This window comes from Amborella trichopoda, chromosome 3 (genome assembly GCF_054954075.1).
Source record: "Amborella trichopoda isolate Santa Cruz 75 chromosome 3, AtrichopodaSantaCruz75HAP2 v2.0, whole genome shotgun sequence".
NCBI classification, from domain to species: Eukaryota; Viridiplantae; Streptophyta; class Magnoliopsida; order Amborellales; family Amborellaceae; genus Amborella; species Amborella trichopoda.
This window is the reverse complement of record NC_142338.1, coordinates 7,418,405-7,435,917: the sequence shown is the minus strand read 5'-3', so window position 1 is coordinate 7,435,917 and position 17,513 is coordinate 7,418,405. Positions and strand designations below refer to the sequence as shown.

The 17,513-nt window shown below is 37.2% G+C and overlaps 1 protein-coding gene across 4 annotated transcripts; it reads left to right on the top strand.

Moving 5' to 3' along the window:
- Nucleotides 1-242: 242 nt before the first annotated feature.
- On the top strand, nucleotides 243-15,495 carry LOC18428961 (vesicle transport protein GOT1). Of its 4 annotated transcripts, none has more exons than XM_011623129.3 (7): nucleotides 243-502; nucleotides 3,616-3,676; nucleotides 13,120-13,211; nucleotides 13,322-13,402; nucleotides 14,339-14,436; nucleotides 14,944-15,025; nucleotides 15,114-15,495. In XM_011623129.3, the coding sequence occupies exons 2-7, from the start codon at nucleotides 3,646-3,648 to the stop codon at nucleotides 15,150-15,152; spliced, it is 423 nt and encodes a 140-aa protein (XP_011621431.1). In that variant the 5' UTR covers nucleotides 243-502; nucleotides 3,616-3,645; the 3' UTR covers nucleotides 15,153-15,495. The 4 variants fall into 4 exon arrangements, with proteins under 4 accessions (XP_011621431.1, XP_088719303.1, XP_088719305.1 ...); XM_088863177.1 differs by having other exon boundaries at nucleotides 244-502; nucleotides 14,864-15,025; XM_088863179.1 differs by lacking the exon at nucleotides 13,322-13,402 and having other exon boundaries at nucleotides 253-502; nucleotides 14,864-15,025.
- The last annotated feature ends 2,018 nt before the right edge of the window (nucleotides 15,496-17,513 follow it).

Below are 17,513 nucleotides of genomic sequence, written 5' to 3'. Positions count from 1 at the left end.
ATGTGGTTTTATTATTAAAAATCTTTGTGATAACTTTAAAATATATTTTTATATTTATTTATAAAATTTAAAGTTTAAAAAATAGGGTAGATCGATAGATTTATGAAAGTTTAAAAATCTAAAAAATTAATGGTTCAAAATTATGTTAAAAAATATATTATTTATAAAAACTTGAAATACCTTTTTTTCTGATGTCTATGCATCTCGATATGATCAATTTGAAGATATTCGAGCATCAAAACAACATTGAAAATTTTGGGGTAGGCTCTATATAAACTTTTCCCATTGAAAATAGGCGGTGGAAAACGTTAACTTCCCTGCGTCAACTTTCCCCTTATATTTGCCTGCCTTCTTCCTTGATCCCCACGATCTCTCTCTACACCATTTATATATTCTGTTTCTCTGTTTTACCATTTCTCTCTCTAAATTTTCTTTCCTGACATCAAGCTCCGCTTTGCTTCCCTGAGAAAACCAAGCGCCACTGCCCCGACCAGAGTGAAAGGTTTTCTCTCTCATTGAATTGTTCAAAATTTTGTAGAGTGTTTATGGTTTCTCGTTCTTTGTATCCTTCCTCTCTCTTTGATCCAATTTATTCGATTTTGCACAATTTGACCATGTTATTTAGTTGATTTTTCTCTGTAACTTCTTCAGCTATGGCTCACAAACGTTATTCTCATCACAAGAATAAGAAGAATGCTGCTAACAAATGCAACACAGTGTTAATTTATTTATTTATGTTTTCGATGTGATTGATCATGTTCCGTTCACAGTTCTTCCTCTTGTTTATCTTGTGTTTCTCTATTTCTGAATTGTTTGGCCCTTCAGAGGTTTCAGTGATGGAATTTGAGTCTAGAGTTTGTTTGAGTATAAGTTCTTTTGCCTTGCATGGGATGAATGTAACAGTAATGTGTTGCAATTGATTCTCGAAGCCGTTATTTATGTTATCATGATAGCTCCTGATATTTGAATAGTTGGTTCTGTTTTTTATATGATTGATCATGTTCTGGTCACAATTCTTCCTCTTGTTTATCTTCTGTTTCTCTATTTTGGAATTTTCCCCCCTACAGAGTTTTCAGTGATGGGATTTGAGTCTAGAGTTTGTTTGAGTATAAGTTATTTTGCCTTGCATGGGATGAATGTAACAGTAATGTGTTGCAATTGATTCTCGAAGCTGTTATATATGTTATCATGATAGCTCCTGATATTTGAATAGTTGGCTCAAATGTTTCTTGTTATCTAAAATTCGTTGCTTATTTGGTATTCTAAATCTTGTCCACACAGTTCTCACGTCTCAGGGAATTCTCAAGCTAACACCAGTAGATGGACTTGATTACAAACCATTCACAGATCAAAACCTCCCTGATGTAAAAAGATGTATTTACGTAGTCAGCTTGGATTGGCCTTTTAGTTGATGACTAACCAGAGTAGAGCAGTGTGATTAGGTTCATTGTTCTTCCTCCTTTAGGATAGGCAGAAGATATTGCCTTTCAAGTTTGCATGTGATGCCGTTGTTGGTTCTGTGATTGAGATTTTGCAAAGGTAGAAATAGTCTATTCATTGTGCACATCCCCAGTCTTTTGATGAAAATACCTCTAAGGTTCCGCTTGTAGCATGTGAATGTATCTCTTGATAATTACTGATATACATTATACAAAATGACAATGCATACATTTACTAAGAATAATCTCCTTTTTATTTTCTTTGTTTTTTTAAATTCATTTACTTAGATATATCTAGTAATCCCAGATTGGGTTTGTGATTTTTGTCACATTTGGTTGGCGCTTTATGCTGGTCTTGATAGTACTTGCATTGCATATGTTCTAGAGGTTGCCCCTTACTTTCTTTCTTCATTGTCTCCCAAGAATGAGTTTCACAAAGAACAAAATGTAGATTGCCAATTACCCTTGGTATGACTTCAACCATTGAGCATCCATTCTTAGAGGGGAAGTCAATTGTATGTGTAACTCAAATGCTCTAAAGTGTTATCATCACATGTAATCCTACATGCACATGTTGTCTTGTTACCATTATGTGCATGCTTATAAGCCTGATGTTTTAGTACAACTTCCCAAGAAGTTTTCAGCAAAACTAATCACAAAGGGTTTTCTTGTTCCTGTAATCCAATTAGTGTTCAATTTTCTAAACTTCACTGTAATTTTACTTTCAATATGGTGCTGAAGCCCCAATATCGTGTAGCTTTACAACAGAGAAATTATGACCATTAACCTAGTCCGGGCTCCTATCTCATTTATCTTTATCATTTTCTGGAATCTGTTCAAAATTTTGGTTCTCCAAATTATAATTACAGTGCAAAAGATGAATGGAATGATAGAATCTGTGGAAAAATTTAAATTGAAATGGAAATAGCCCAAACAATTTGGGAGAGATATAAATTACAAAAATTTGCTGGTAATATTTTTTGTTAAGACTGTTTTGCTAATTTTTTTTTTATGGCTGGTTGCATCACGCATCTAACTTACAGTGCTATGATTCAAATTGATGTTGAAACCAATTATAACTCACTGTTTTGAGAGAATTATATGATATAGGACCAAGGGGGCCTGGTTTCTCCACAAGTGTAACACACGAGGTCGGTTAAGAAAGACAGGATTTGTGGTAGATTTAGGAGTTTTAATTAAGTTACAATTTATTGGATATATGTGGAGCATTTCTCTAAAAACCTACGTTTTGAAGGCTATCAATGAAGAATAAATAGGGTTAAGGGCTAAAATAGAGGAATACATGGTGTTTTGGGGGCCGGGGAGGGAGGGGTGGGGCAAGGGTTTGAGGAGGCAAGGTTGGAGCAGAAGAAGTTGATGAAGAAAATTGTACCTTGCTGATGCTTTAATCGCCTTTGGTGATTTCACAGATGGAAAAGGGATTTTAGTAAAGCCTTTGTTTCAGCGTTTGCTGGTCTTTTTATCAGTGATTGTTAGTACACACAAGAACTGTCTTGCTAAATTTGGAACGTTTAATGTTTTGAATGCTAAACTTTGAAGATTTTTTATCCTTTTGTTTTTTTAGCTTTAGCGGTTTTAACCAGAAGTTAGTTTCGGTTGGGTGTTTTGGATGGCAAAACAGTTACTGGCTGGAAACTGGTTCTTCCCCCCCCCCCTTCGAAGCACTTCTTGCAACATTGTCACAGGAGCACTCCCCAGCCATCTTGTTTAGATCAGATGGCTGGAGTGCCTAGGGACGTATAATTTACTTGTGCCACCAAATAGAAAGTTTCCCCCTGAACTAGTAGGTCACATAGTGTTATATGGCTTAGCATATTTATGTAGTTGTGTTTGGCAATGCTTCAATTGATGGACATCTTCCTTTCTGGTTACCCTCGTGGTATTTTGTGTAGTCCAAAACATATTTTGAGTTGTCCCAATTTTTTTTTGTGGAATGAGAGTAGTATTAAGATATTCTCAGCATTACCCAGGTTCTTTTTTTTGGCTAGAATATTGCCGAGTTATAACAAATAAAATGACGAGCTGTGGGGCTGAGAGTACAAGTGTATGAATGGGTTAATTCCTTTTAGCTTGTTGTTTAGAGGCACTTTATCTAGTGTCAATTTTGTGCTTTTGGCTTGTTCTGACCATTCTAATTTAGTTTTTATGTACACAGATCTGCTACCGCTTCATCTTATCAAGCAAGATGGTTTCTTTTGAGATGAACGACAGGAAAAGTAAGTTTTATTTTATTCTTTAGTTTCACTTTCATAATTTATTTTGTGACTGTACATGGTAAATGCCATAATACTGCTTACTTAGGGAAACAAAATGAAACATTGAAGAAATGATTTTATTGTTCCTCAAACACCTAGTTAACAATGGAGTCTTAACACCTAATATGATTGCTGTTTTCTTTCTGTTCTTGGATATGTTGAAAATTTATATTGGAAAAGAGAGCATTGATCATTTGCATTGGTTTAATATAGTGATCAATTTAACTGACTTGTCGCAACTATTATAATTGTTTTTCTGCATACCTCTGGTGGGACAATCATGTCCTGAAACCTTATAATACTTTATTCATGATGTAATGGAGTGCCTTCAATTGAAAAGCATGGACTGTTTTGTGTTATGCGCTCGGCACGGTGGGTTTAGAAGAAAAGCAAAAGAACGTGGTCTTGGTATTGGGTCCTATGCATTTTAGTGCTTTACTGAAAATAAGAGAAGTTTGTAGTGCCTGATTTGATCCTAGATTTCTGTGAGTGTCATGAGTTTGCATTTCTTGTTGGAAATGGCTGAGGCTTCAACTAGAATCAGTAGTATACCCTTACCTATGGATTACGAAGAAGTAAATCCAAGAAAAAGAAAAGGGATAGTGTGATTGTGAGGTCTTTTAATTTGGCACCAAGAGTAGAGCTAGATCAGCTGATTGCACACGTGTTTTATGCATCCGGATTGTGGACAAGTAATCAAGTATACATGTGACAGTGCTCATTAGTTAAGGGGTACAATCTGCCTTCATATGATAAACTGAGAACAACACTTAGTCAAGAAAAGGCCAATATTGAAAGGTCATTGAAAAATATAAAACATTCATGGACTGTTATGAGAGTGAGTATTGTATCTGATGATTGGACTGACGTTCAAAGGCGGCCGCTGATAAATTTTATGGCTTCTTATCAATCTGGTCCCTTTTTTTTAAAAGCGATTGATATCTGGGAAGTATAAGGATGCTTAGTATATGCCCAAGCTTTTCATTGATGCAGTCCAAGAAGTTGGACCTGAAAATGTCGAACAAGTTATCATTGATAATACAGCTGTGTGCAAATCATCAAGCGTCATGTTAGAAGTTAGACATCCCCTTATGTTTTGGACCCCATGTGTTGTCCAAACTTCAAATTTGGCCTGAAAAATTTGTGCTCACCAGCTGATACACCAGAAAGTAGAGAGAGAAATGAGGAGTTCAAGTGGATAGTAAAAATAGACAAGAATGTGAGAGCCATCAGAAACTTTGGTCTCAATCATCAATTGGTTCTAATCATTTTCAAATGGTATTCAGGTCTTCGATTTCTTTGTGTGGCGGAGACGAGATTTGCATCTTCAACTATCATGGTGAGACGAGCAAAGTTAGTTAGACCTACGTTGGTTGAGATGGTAATGTCAGAGCAATGACTTTCTTAAGGATGTATTTGACAAGGTGAAAGGCATGAGAATCAAGGAATGTATTGTTACATGGTGGGTAAAGGTCAATTATTTATTGAAATTCACATAAACAATTATAGAGATGTTGAGGACAGCAGATACTGATCAGCCAATGTTGCCTAAGGTTTATGAGATGGGCCTTTATAAAATTGAAAACTGCAACTCGTTAAATTTGAGCATGAAAAGAATATTGCTCTCATAGATAAATCTTCTTTTTATGATGTGGTAGTGAGGGACCCAATTGGGTGGGTCCCATTGGCCCAAGCTCCTGCCTAGAGGTGGTGATGTCATGGTGATGTCATCCTATTTTTCTCTCTCTCTCGCTCTTTCCCCCCCCTTCTTTTTCTACGATGTATACTATTGAATTGTGCATTTTTGTGCACATGAGCATCTAGAAGAAGTTGGAGTTAGGGGGGATAAGATGAGGTGGTTAGGGTGATGTCATTTGATGATATCGCACATCACCTGCCTAGGTGATGTAATAAATCCATTTAAAGATAAAGGGTTTAAGAAATATGGGATAATGTTGTGAATAGAATCCATCTCATCTCATGGTTGGATGATTTGGCCAAGATTGGGCCAATCTTTTGATTCTCTTCACATCAATGGTCCTCACAAATAAATGGTTGAGCTTGCCTGCTACAAGCATGTCCATGAGAACTTTCTAGACTGTGTTCTTCTCACCTATAGACTATAAATGGGGGTGCCTAGGTTCAAAATATAGTTCAAAATTCCGGCCACCTGGCCGCCTAGATAAATGCTTGGGCTGCCCAAAGCAGGCACCCTAGGCAGATGTGCCTCTAGGCTGGCGCCTTGGCCAAGGCTTCTACCTTGGTGCTCTCCCTTCTTCCTACTTTTATGAAGTATAGTATTTATATTTCATAATATTGTTTATGGTCATAGTACCATAATATAAATACATTAATGTATTATCGCTACATGCATTGATGTCAATATATTATGATTACATGGGTCAATGATGTCTCTTAAAAAAATAATATATTGTTGATAGTATGGTACAAGTTTATTGAAACAAATATATCAATAAACTATTGACTATCAATACTAACATACAAAGTTATTAATATAATACTAACAACACTATTAACTACAGTACAAATGTATTAAGATATTAATATATGGACTCAGTTTCTATGCGGCCAAGCCCGCATATGTAGAAATGCAGGCCTATTAATAAATGTATTTTTGAGATGGATTTTTTAACTTAATTTTTAAGGATATTTAATCTCTAATATGGAGATCATGCATATGAAAAAATAAGTAAATTTTAAAAACTAAAAATAATAATTCTAGTAAGAAAACATTTGGACCGTTAGTTTCCATTTTTTTTAGATGGAACGTCTACTTGCATCCATCTTTAAGATGGAAGCTTTACACTTTTTTGACGGCATATGTAGTTATGCGGTCCAGCCCGCATGAGACAATTTTCCTTAATATATTACGATATGTGTGTCATTGCTGTAAATGTCAATATATCATTAATAAGTGGGTATGCTATGGTACAAATACAATATTATTTTGTTGACTATCAATACCAAAGTACAAAGTTACTAATATAATATAATAGTACAATTAACTACAACACAAATGTATTAAAATATTGATATATTGACAATATACAGCTCTCTCTCTCTCTCTCTCTCTCTCTCGTCCCCACCACCCCACACTCTAGGGCCATTCCCCCACACTCTAAGGCCTTTCGTGTATCTGGGCACTTGACCAAGCCGCCTAGGCAGCCGAATCTCTCTTTTTGAACATTAGTTCAAACTTAAACACTCAATTTCCCTCTTTCTCACTAGACCCTAAAGAGCCCACTCTCTCTAGAAACTACACTCCAAATTTGTCTTCATTTTTCTGCCCTCTAAACAGTGTTTTAAAATGCCTGATGCAGTTCTGATGCGGTCAGGGGGCTGATGCGGCGATGCGGTCTAGATGCGAGAGCATCACCCCGATGCTGTCAATAAATATAAAAAAATTTCAAAAAGTCTCAAAAAATAAGTTAATGCATGGAAAAAACATGGAGATGATTTATGTGGCAGTAGGTCTCTAATTTATTCATTAACTCCAATATTATCAGTTGTCGGAGACTCTGAATCCCCTGATAGAAGAAATTAGAAATAGAAAGTAGAAACTAGAAATTTGAAACTAGCTTTATAGAAGACATTAGAACTTAGAAGACTTCATATTAGCGAACTTCTTCAAAACAATGCCCAAGCTAACAATATGCGGTTCCACATGTTCCACCACTTCTCCTTTCATTTCCAATACTGGTCGTGAAACACCATGAGAAGCAGGATGTTGAGGTCCGAAATTCGAAGTGAAATTTTTGATTTGCCCGTTCCTAGTCGTCCTGGGAAAGAAAGGCAGAAATAAGGATTATTCACTGAGAGCTTGTCCAATACCACCAGTACCACGTGCATCTCCTTCGCCTAGCTCTACCTGGCTTAGCTTAGCCGCCTTGCATGCAAGCGCTATTGGTGGCAATAGCTCATTGAGTGATGATTGATGCAGTCAGTCAGTGCCTTGTTCCATAGAGAAGGATCATGTTGTCACGGTTCATCATCCCAATTGACAACCCAACAACACCTAGAGCAAATCAACAAATTTTTTCAAAAAAAATTTCTGCTAATTTTTTTCCCTCTTCATTTGACCCAAAAATAGCCACTTTTTTTGTTTTTTTTTGTGTTTGGAGGGGTTTAATACCCCCCAAAATCCTTCTCCCCCTTTCCAGGGGGAGAAATGACAAAAATACCCACCCCTACTCGTGGGCACTATTTTCGCTCACAAGCTGTGCGGTGCATATGCGCTATGCGCTATGTGACCAAATATGCGGTGGGATGCGGCGCATATGCTAGCGCATCCCACCAAAGTGTATATGCACCCCTATGCAATGCGCTTCAGGGCGCATAGCGCATTATGCAGCCGCATATGCTGCGATACGGCCACATTTTAAAATGCCTCTAACTTGGTATGGTTTCACCAATGTTGGTCTCTCATGGCAAAGGGATCATGGTATGTGATGGTGCCATACTGCAAGCCAAGACCAAGCTCCATGGTCTCAGCATCTCTATGCAGCCATTGGATCTTTAATTTCAGCAAAGAAAAGTCATCTTCTTCCTCAAATTCTCTACGTCTTCCTCTTTTTTGCTTCATTAAAATTGAATTTGAGCATTAGAAGTTTTCTCTGTTGAAATTGATGCACAATTCCATAAATCTAGCTCCATAGAGTTGAAATTTCATGGCTGATTTTTCATCTGCTACAACAGTCCCAAAATCCATGGATTGAGCCTCATTTAGACTTTGATTTGATCATGATTTCATACAAAATTGATGCATCATAGTTGGAGCTAGATCTTGAGAGAATTTTCCTTCAATTTTCGTGGTGAAATTCATTGAACATTACGAATCTGTGTTGCTATTTTTGTATCAGAAAAATAAGCCACATATTTGATTGATTAGACCTCCATTTCTTGATCAAATTGCTTCAATTTCTTCATTAGATGAACAAACAATGGGTATAGATTATTTTGATCTTATATGGAGCTGAGTTGCATAAAATCTTCATCCATTCGCTGCTGAATTTTCACCTTCTATATGCATCACGCTGGTCATTCTTGATCATCAAAATTCAGCTGCATTGAGACCTGATTTCTTATCGATACCCTGCTCACAATAAGTGAGGCAAAATTTGATGATATTGTGACATCAAAATGGCTGAGATATTGCCTCATAAATGTATAAGCATGTGCCTGATTTTTCATACAGCATATTCTTTCAATTTGAGCTAGTATTTTGTGTATTCGCTTAGCCAATTGATTTGAAACCCATAAAAAGTATTTCAGCTGGATAATTGAAATTTTGATTGACGGATTTGAGTCATTTTGGGGCTAATTATTTTCTGAACTCAGTGTGGAGGTGCGATACACTTAATATGTTCATAAATTTCACATTGTCTTGTGATGTGATGCTAGATATTGCATATAAGCTTGCCTCATCATATGATTTTGTTCTAGCTCAGTGAGAACACTATGTTGATAGTGTTCATGCCCTAAGGTCTCTGATCTAAAGTCACCCATAGTTCATAATAGTTGGCACCCAAAGTGTTTGATAATGTAAGCGGTATATTTCTGCAATTGGCTCCACTTTATGGCATGATCTTTGATAGCCGGCCACAGGGCGTTGAGTACGATTAAGAGCTTCACTTAGATCAAAGTGTTGTTCAACCGGTTTGATAACTGGTTGAGCATTGCCTCCCTTTGATAACCGGTAGAGAAATGAGTCTGTCTGAACCCGAGAGAGGGAGCAATGCTCAACTGGTTATCAAAGATGCTCCATAGGTTTGATGTTCAACCTATCCCAGTCCCTCCCTTGGCCTAAATCACGAGCAATGTTTGGAAGGCCACAGTCTCAGCCACCTTGTGGTCCATCTGGAACTAAAGAAACCACCAAATATTCAGAGTTGAAAGCACTTCAGCAGTTAGGCTCAAGGAGAAAATTTCATCTTTGGTCATTTTTTGGACCAAAAATTAAAAACAATTTCGAACCTTCTCCACTTCTGACTTCTGGCTTAATTTGCAACTGTCATGCCAGTCCACCACCCCGAGGGTGGCCTGAGCTTCGCTTTGGAGGCTCCCAGAGCTCGGCTGGATCAGATTAAGCTTCAATGGTTGTTCGCAAGGTAACGCTGGCCCTGCTGGAGTTGGAGGCCTTTTCAGAGATCACTCTGGCCTCACAATTTGCTCTCTCTCCAAGCACATTGGTCATCACGATAGCACCTCTGCGGAGGCCAGCGCTTTTCTGGAATGTTTGAAGGTTTTTAGATCTGAGTGGGGCAATCAAATTGTCATTGAAGGAGACTCCAAGTCCATCATTGCGTGGGCCTCGGGCTCTGCCTGTCCTCCTTGGAGATTGGCCCATATTTTCGAAGAAATCTTTGATATTACGAGCCAATTTCATGTTTCATGGCATCACATCTGGAGAGAGTCCAATTCCTAGGTCGACGCCCTTGCCAAAGAAGGAGCGGCAGCGTAATCTGAGATTGGTCCACAGTTCTCATCCTTTTTGCACACAGCAATGAATGAAAAGTCGGCTGCCCGACCGCCTAAGCGGCTTTTCTGGAAAAACGCCTAGGGGTGGTCTAGGGCAAAAAATGTAATTTTACCCCTTTAAAAGGGGGGATAAGGGTTTAGGGGGCCATTCTTGCCCCCAAAAACAAATTTAGTAAACTTTAGAGTGAGAAAAAACTTAAAAAAAACTAAGATTTGAAGATTTTTTGAGAGATCGAATTTTTGTTCAAAATCCTCGAATGTTCATGATATTAAAGGATATTCATCTCCAATCTTTTTGAGGCTTAAAAGGGTTGTAAAAGAGGAGATTTGGGATCCCAAACATTTTGGTTTGACCCGAAATTGAGTGCACTTCAAGAAGGTTGGTATATTTCAATAGTTTTCATTAGGTTTTGTATTTTTTCCCCCTAAATGTCTAATGATGTTATTATTTTCTATATGTATTTTTTTTTTATACTTTGCAATCTATATTTAATATGTTATTGTGTATTTGGATTATTATTTTCCCATTTGGATATGTAGTTTGGGCCTTTGGGAAAGCAATTTAATAAAAATGTCCCCAAACCAAATGAATATTGTTTGTTACTTCTTTTTTTAGTTTTATACATGAATTTACTTGTATGATTCATAAACCATTTTTATTTTATTAGTTAGTTTAATAATTTCTTAATGATCTGATATGACTTTTGAAACTTTTAATGTTGCTTTTGAGTTATAATTATGTCATTTACAATCTAAAGTCGTAAATGTTTATGTTTGATATGTGCTTCCTGTTTCTGGCATCTTAACAATATATTATAAACAAAACTAACTTGTTAAATAAAAAAGCAGACATTTCTATATACAATAAAATGGGGGGAGGAGTGGGGGATCCAATTTTGTTTTTTTAAAAAACACTGGTCGCCTTTGGGTCTGGGTGCCTAGCCGCCTCCTCCTTCTTGAACATTGGTACACAGTTAAGAGTCTCGATTTTTCAGAATGAGATTTCAGAATGAGATTGCACAGAATTTTGTATCGTCTTTCTTTTCACGATGTCATTTGACACTGTCAATGGGGTCCTGTTTTGCATATTTACTCAGTCTTAATACAAGTAATCCTTTCTCAAAAAAATTGTGCCTTGTAATAAAATTGAACTAATGTATGGTCAACATTTTGCGCAATTGATTCATGAGCTTCTGTATTTGATTTAGTGTTCATCTACACTCAACCACGGGTTGCCTAAACCCTATTGTATTTTGGGATTGTGGCCATGTTTTCGATATATTCTGCTGCAAATTTGTTGTGAAAGGGCTTTGTAAGTAAGCCAATCAGGCACTTAGTGAATTTTTTTAAAAAGTGTACCCAGTTAGATCCCTACATGGCCCTCTTTTAAAGTGTACTATAATCTGGTGGACCATGGTATGCTCACATTCCAGTGGGTTGTACTATACTTTCCCATTCCTAAATTGATGCCCCTTAGTGGTTTGGAAAACCGACTTGCATCCTTCTCTAGATGAAAAGACAACCATTTTGAAATTAGTATGAGACTCTAATTGGGAGGCCTGAACCCTTTATGTGACCATCCTTTGGGAGCCTATTGGATTACTTGTGCAGTTGGACTTCTCATAGAAGAAGTGTTTTGGCCACAACAAACTATATGACGATATGTAATTTCTTTCTTTGATATGGTATCCTGTCTTCTCTTTCCTGGGGCTACTATTTGAAAACATTAACATAATCTATGAGGACTTTCCGAGGTAATATATGTTTCGGGAGTGGGAATGTTGCTCATGGAAGATCAATTCTCTCTCTATACCAGCCTAGTTCCTGGTTGGGGCTTTAGAGGGTTAACCCACTAAGGATAGCCCCTATTATCTTGAAAATCGTTTCAGATTTAGCATAAAGAGAACTTGGGTAGCTGGGCAACCTAGATAGTGCACTAAAGCACTGAACATTTTGTTAGAATGGTATTTGCTTTGTTGGGTTCCAGTATGCTATAATCTAATGGAAACAGAAAACTGCATTCCACAGCTACATCCATCATCTGATCCACTGATGGATGGTTCAGATTAATATTAGTGGGGGTGTGCAGGGACATTCACTGAGGTACATTTGATGAGCAATCATCCATCAGATGGAAATGGATGGTGGATTTAATCTATGTTCTCCGAATACTCTCACTAATGCTCTTAAAATTGTATCTATATGCTGTGTTTCATCCACCCGTAACCCATCCTGTGGAGAAATCTTAAAAGCTGACATATTTCTTTTTCGGTAGTTGATGGTAGGAAAGAAAGGTGGTCATAGAACTGAAGAAAATATGAGAACTTGGTTTCTAATTTGCACTGGGAGAAAACACGCTTTTATTGTAATTTATCTTCAACTTCCTTTGGGAACTAATTGAAGTATTGATATAAGTATTGGGAGCTAATTGGATTCGATGAGCCATTGTTCGGTGGAGGATGGTTTGCAAAGAGTTGGAAACTCTAGAATCATATAATGATTAAATTGCTAAAGGTTTGGTTAGTGTAGGCCATAGTTCTGATAACTTGCAAAGGATTCTGGCCAGTGAGATCTCCTGAGAAGTATTATTTGTTAGGCTCTGAGAAATCTTGGTACAATCATTAAGTTCATTTACTCTCTATGATAAATGTGTTGTTTTCTTGTTCTTCACGAATCTCTTGTCTCTTTTTTTCTTTTTTTTGTGTGTGTGTGTGTGTGTACGAGTGAATAATCCTTTCTTCTACATGTTGTCACTTTGAAGAAGTCAAATGGGAGTTCTTGTTTCTGGCTTCTGAGATTACTTGCAAATTGAGTTCGTGAATAAAATCATTGGTTGGAATTATTTTTAAATTTTGGGAATTAACATTAAATTTATGGAGCAATAATTTTTAATTTTTGTATAACAGAAATTGGACTGGGATTGACTGGCTTTGGCGTTTTATTCTCATTCTTGGGAATTATTTTCTTCTTTGATAAGGGTCTTCTTGCTATGGGAAATGTAAGTAAAAAGCTTCACCCTGGTTCAACTAGTTTGCTATGCTCCTTGTTCTGACCATATTTTTTGCCTCTGCATAATTAACCATCATTTTATCTGTTGACACTTACCAGATCCTCTTCTTGTCAGGGGTGATGGTAACCATCGGATTGAAATCCACCATGCAATTCTTTACAAAACCCCGAAATTACAAGGTTGAACCATAATAACTTGACCACTTACTCAGTGATGCTTCTTTCTTATTTTCTTCTTAATATCATTATCATCTTCATCATCTTTACCATTGTTGTTGTTACGAGGGGGCATATACTATAATCTAATGGACTATGAAAAATACTTAGTCCATTGGGTCATCACCGTCCAGTGAAATGATAGACGTGATGGTGGGGAGGCACCCACCAGAACACATTGTGATTCCTGGGCTTTCCTACTCTTTGCATCACCATGCATCATTTGTCGTATGAAGATGATTGAATGGGCAGTGGCTTTTCTGGAGTTCACTGGATTATAGTGTACTTGAGTTTTTTCTTGGGGTAAATAGTATACTTAAGTTATAACTATGAGGAAGCATACTTTTGAGTTATTACTATAAGGAACCTTTCTATGGGTCTCCATTTGCATAGAATTTATATGTGCTAGAGATTGACAACCATCCGATCTTGACATAAATTGTTCTGTGATAACAGCTGAAGCTGTATGTGACACTTTTCCCAGTTTGCTAACATCCGTCTGATCAAAATCGAACTGTTGTCAATCTCGAACACATAAATTATTTACATATGGGGACCCATAGAAAGCCTGCCCTATTATTATTGTTAGATGGTATACCATTATCCAATGGACTATGGAAGACCACTGTCCATTAGAGTCATTATTCTTTGATTAAATGATGAACAGTCAAGTGACAGTGGGACTTACCTATCGGTAATGTCCTGTTCTGTGTTGGTGTCACTCTCTCCATCACAATCCATTGTTTCAATGGACAATTATCATCTCAATAGATCACTTTTTTTCTGTACTTCATTGGATCATGGTATGCATTCCCTTATAATCACCGTTGTTGGTGATAAAATAAACTTGATTATGCCTTTTTATCTTCATCTTTCTCCCTCTAATTCTTGTGGTGGCAGGGTTCAGTAGCATTTGGTGTGGGTTTCTTTTTGGTCCTTATCGGATGGGCTTTCTTGGGCATGATTCTTGAAGCATACGGTTTTATTGTACTCTTCAGGTCCATAGCATTTGATTACTGTTACAGACCTTTTCTAGACAATTCTTTTAATTTTCATTGGGAGTTGGCAAAAAGGTCGTCCTTTTCTTCTTATTGTTAGGAAATTGTTCAATTTTTCTGGATTTGCAGCAAACAGAGGACCCAGAAGGAATTATATGGAAGAACAGTAATGAAACCCATAAAAATAGCTTTTCTAACGTGCTCTCCACATGTGTGTTTACGTGTGCATGCGGGCCCTGTGTGTGTCTCTGTGTGTGTGTGTGAGAGAGAGAGTTGGGACTAATGGAAACTTGTTGCATTGGTTTCATCTATGAGCTCCCGCACCCCCCTTGAATTGTGGATAAGAGATGACTTTTCTTGCTGATTTCCCTTTCCCCAAAATAACAATGCCTGACTTATTCTCTCTCTCTCTGGCTTCTCTTGACAGTGGTTTTTGGCCCACAGTGGCAGTATTCGTACAACGTATACCTATGACTTATTCTCTCTCTCTCTGGCTTCTCTTGACAGTGGTTTTTGGCCCACAGTGGCAGTATTCGTACAACGTATACCTATTCTGGGTTGGATTTTCCAGCAGCCATTTGTGGCATCAGTAAGAAATCTTTCTTTGATGCTTTATTTATATGGAAATTGATGTTTCTCTCTCCAAGGTCAGTAATGTTGCCTGTTATTTTCTGTAGTTCTTGGATCGTTTCAGAACCAAGAGAGTACCCGTGTAATCAACCGACACGAGCAATTCTGAAGCAAGTAGCTGTAAACAATGAGCCTATCTGTAAATAGCCCCCACACACGGTGTCAGCACTGATTTGGATCAGCAGAAATGCCAGAGATTTTTATGTTTATGTAAATCTTATGGAAGAGGAATTCTTCATTTTCTTTATTTTCTTAGTTTTTAGGAAACATAGGTTGTTTTAATTCATTTGTTGATTGAATATATCTGATGGGTCTCTTTTGGCTTGTGGTTTGTTTTATTTTTTGGGGCAGGGGGGGGGAGAGAGAGAGAGAGAGAGAGAGAATCCATTAAATATTAGATGATTGCATTGGAGAATCCATTCTCAGAAATTTGCCCTATGGTTACTGTGGGATTGGATTTGCATACTTCATTGTGATCAATTCAAAGACTGAATTGATTCTTCACTGCTGTATATTTGGGATGTGCCTTTCTCGTCCTTCTGGTCAGTTATTAGTGGAGCTCATAAAGGTTCTCTCTCTCTCTCTCTCTCTCTCTCTCTCTCTCTTCTGGATCATGCTTCCTCGGATGAGTTGAGAGGAAGTACCCTTTTGAATAATGAAGAGGTCTCATCTATTTAGGGGTGGCAATGGACCCGGGACCCGAGGGGTAGAACCGATTCAGGTCTTGGTATGGGTCCAAAAATTGGACCCGGCAAAGTTGCATTTGGGTCGATATAAGTTTTTGAAACTTCTGTCAATAAGCTCAGCCAAGCTTAAGCTTTTTGGCTTTTTTTTTTTTTGATAAACTTTACAAGTTTCTTATTAAACCTCTATATTTATTTCTCTATAAGCATCACAAGTAGAACCTCCACTCTGCAGCATATATCCTAAATTTAAAACGAAAACCACCTCAACTTCCATGAGATCCTCTACACGTTGGTGCACCAGTTTGTGGCATTTAAGGAATCACAAGCCGCAATGACAACGCAACCCCATTGTTGAGGTTCAATGATTTTTAAACCTGTAAACCAGCCATCATTAGCTGTGCATAACCCACAAGGACCAGAGAAGGAAGCTAGCAAATTATCCTCATGATCTTTAGTCAACTCTTCCGGGTTCGGATTAGCATATGAGCTTCCATCGAAGTTTAACTTAATGATACATCATGCAATTTATATTCCTCTCTTTGGTCTTATACTCACTTCTTCTAGGTTGCAGATAAAATCAGACCTCAAGAAGGCAATATATTCCTTTTTTTATGATCATTCAATTTATCATTATGCTCAAAATCTTGGTTTTGATCTTTCCCAAGTCCATAACCACCCCATAAGACGCTCTCATGTTCCTTTCCTTCTGGATTTCATAAACACGGCTGCTCTCGTAGGTTTCGAAATGAGAATCCCGACTTTAGGTATCAAAGGAATACTGAGATGATCAATAATATCTGACGCCTGTTTAGGGAATGTTAATTTCCCACCCATCTTGCAGCAAGCCCAACTCAATTATCATATGTAATACCAGCTTAAGAAAAGAGTGGTCACCATCTTCCTCATCTTGCTTGCATATAATAGAACAGTTAACAATCATATGTCCCCTCCTCCTAAGAGCATCTATTGTTAAAGATTCTTACCAACAGTCACAGGCAACAGAAACGCCTTTATGAGGAATGGGCCATTTCTAAATTTGGAGCTGCCTTCATCATGCTTCAGCAGTGCTTATCATGAAAAAATAGGAAAAAAGAAGAAAGTGAAATATAACTATTTCACTAAGAATACTCTATTTCCCTAGACTTCCCAAACTATTCATCTTTATTCGAACTGACATAATAACCATTTAGATTCCCACTAATACCACCCCACTAATACTTTAAAAAAAAACTTACTTCTCCCATTGATACCACCCCACTAACTTAAAAAAAAACCAACTCCTAAGCTATTTGAAAAAACAAGTAGGGCTGTCTGTTCCCATTGAATTACCAAAAAAAAAAAAGAAAAAAAAAAAAAAAAAAGAAAAAAGAAGAAGAAGAGAGGAACCAACAACTGTTGTTAAATCATGCAATGAAGCAGAGCATTAATCTATTTCGCTTAAGATGAAACGGTTCCATGGTTATCAAATGCATTCTCAATAACTGGGTATTCAATAGAGAAGCAATCAAAGATGATTTGTGATCACCAAAGTGTTATTATGATATCAAATGATCCAATACAATATGGGAACAAATATGTGGGAGTTGATAATCATTATATAAGAGATGTGTGATGTAGTTCATGGTAATGAAATCCTTGTAAGGTATATATGGACTTTAAATCAAGTCATGGACAATTTGATTGAGACTCTCACTAAAAAGAAATTTGCTCATAATACAGATACACTTTTGTTACCATGCCAGGTTTAGGGGATATGTTTAA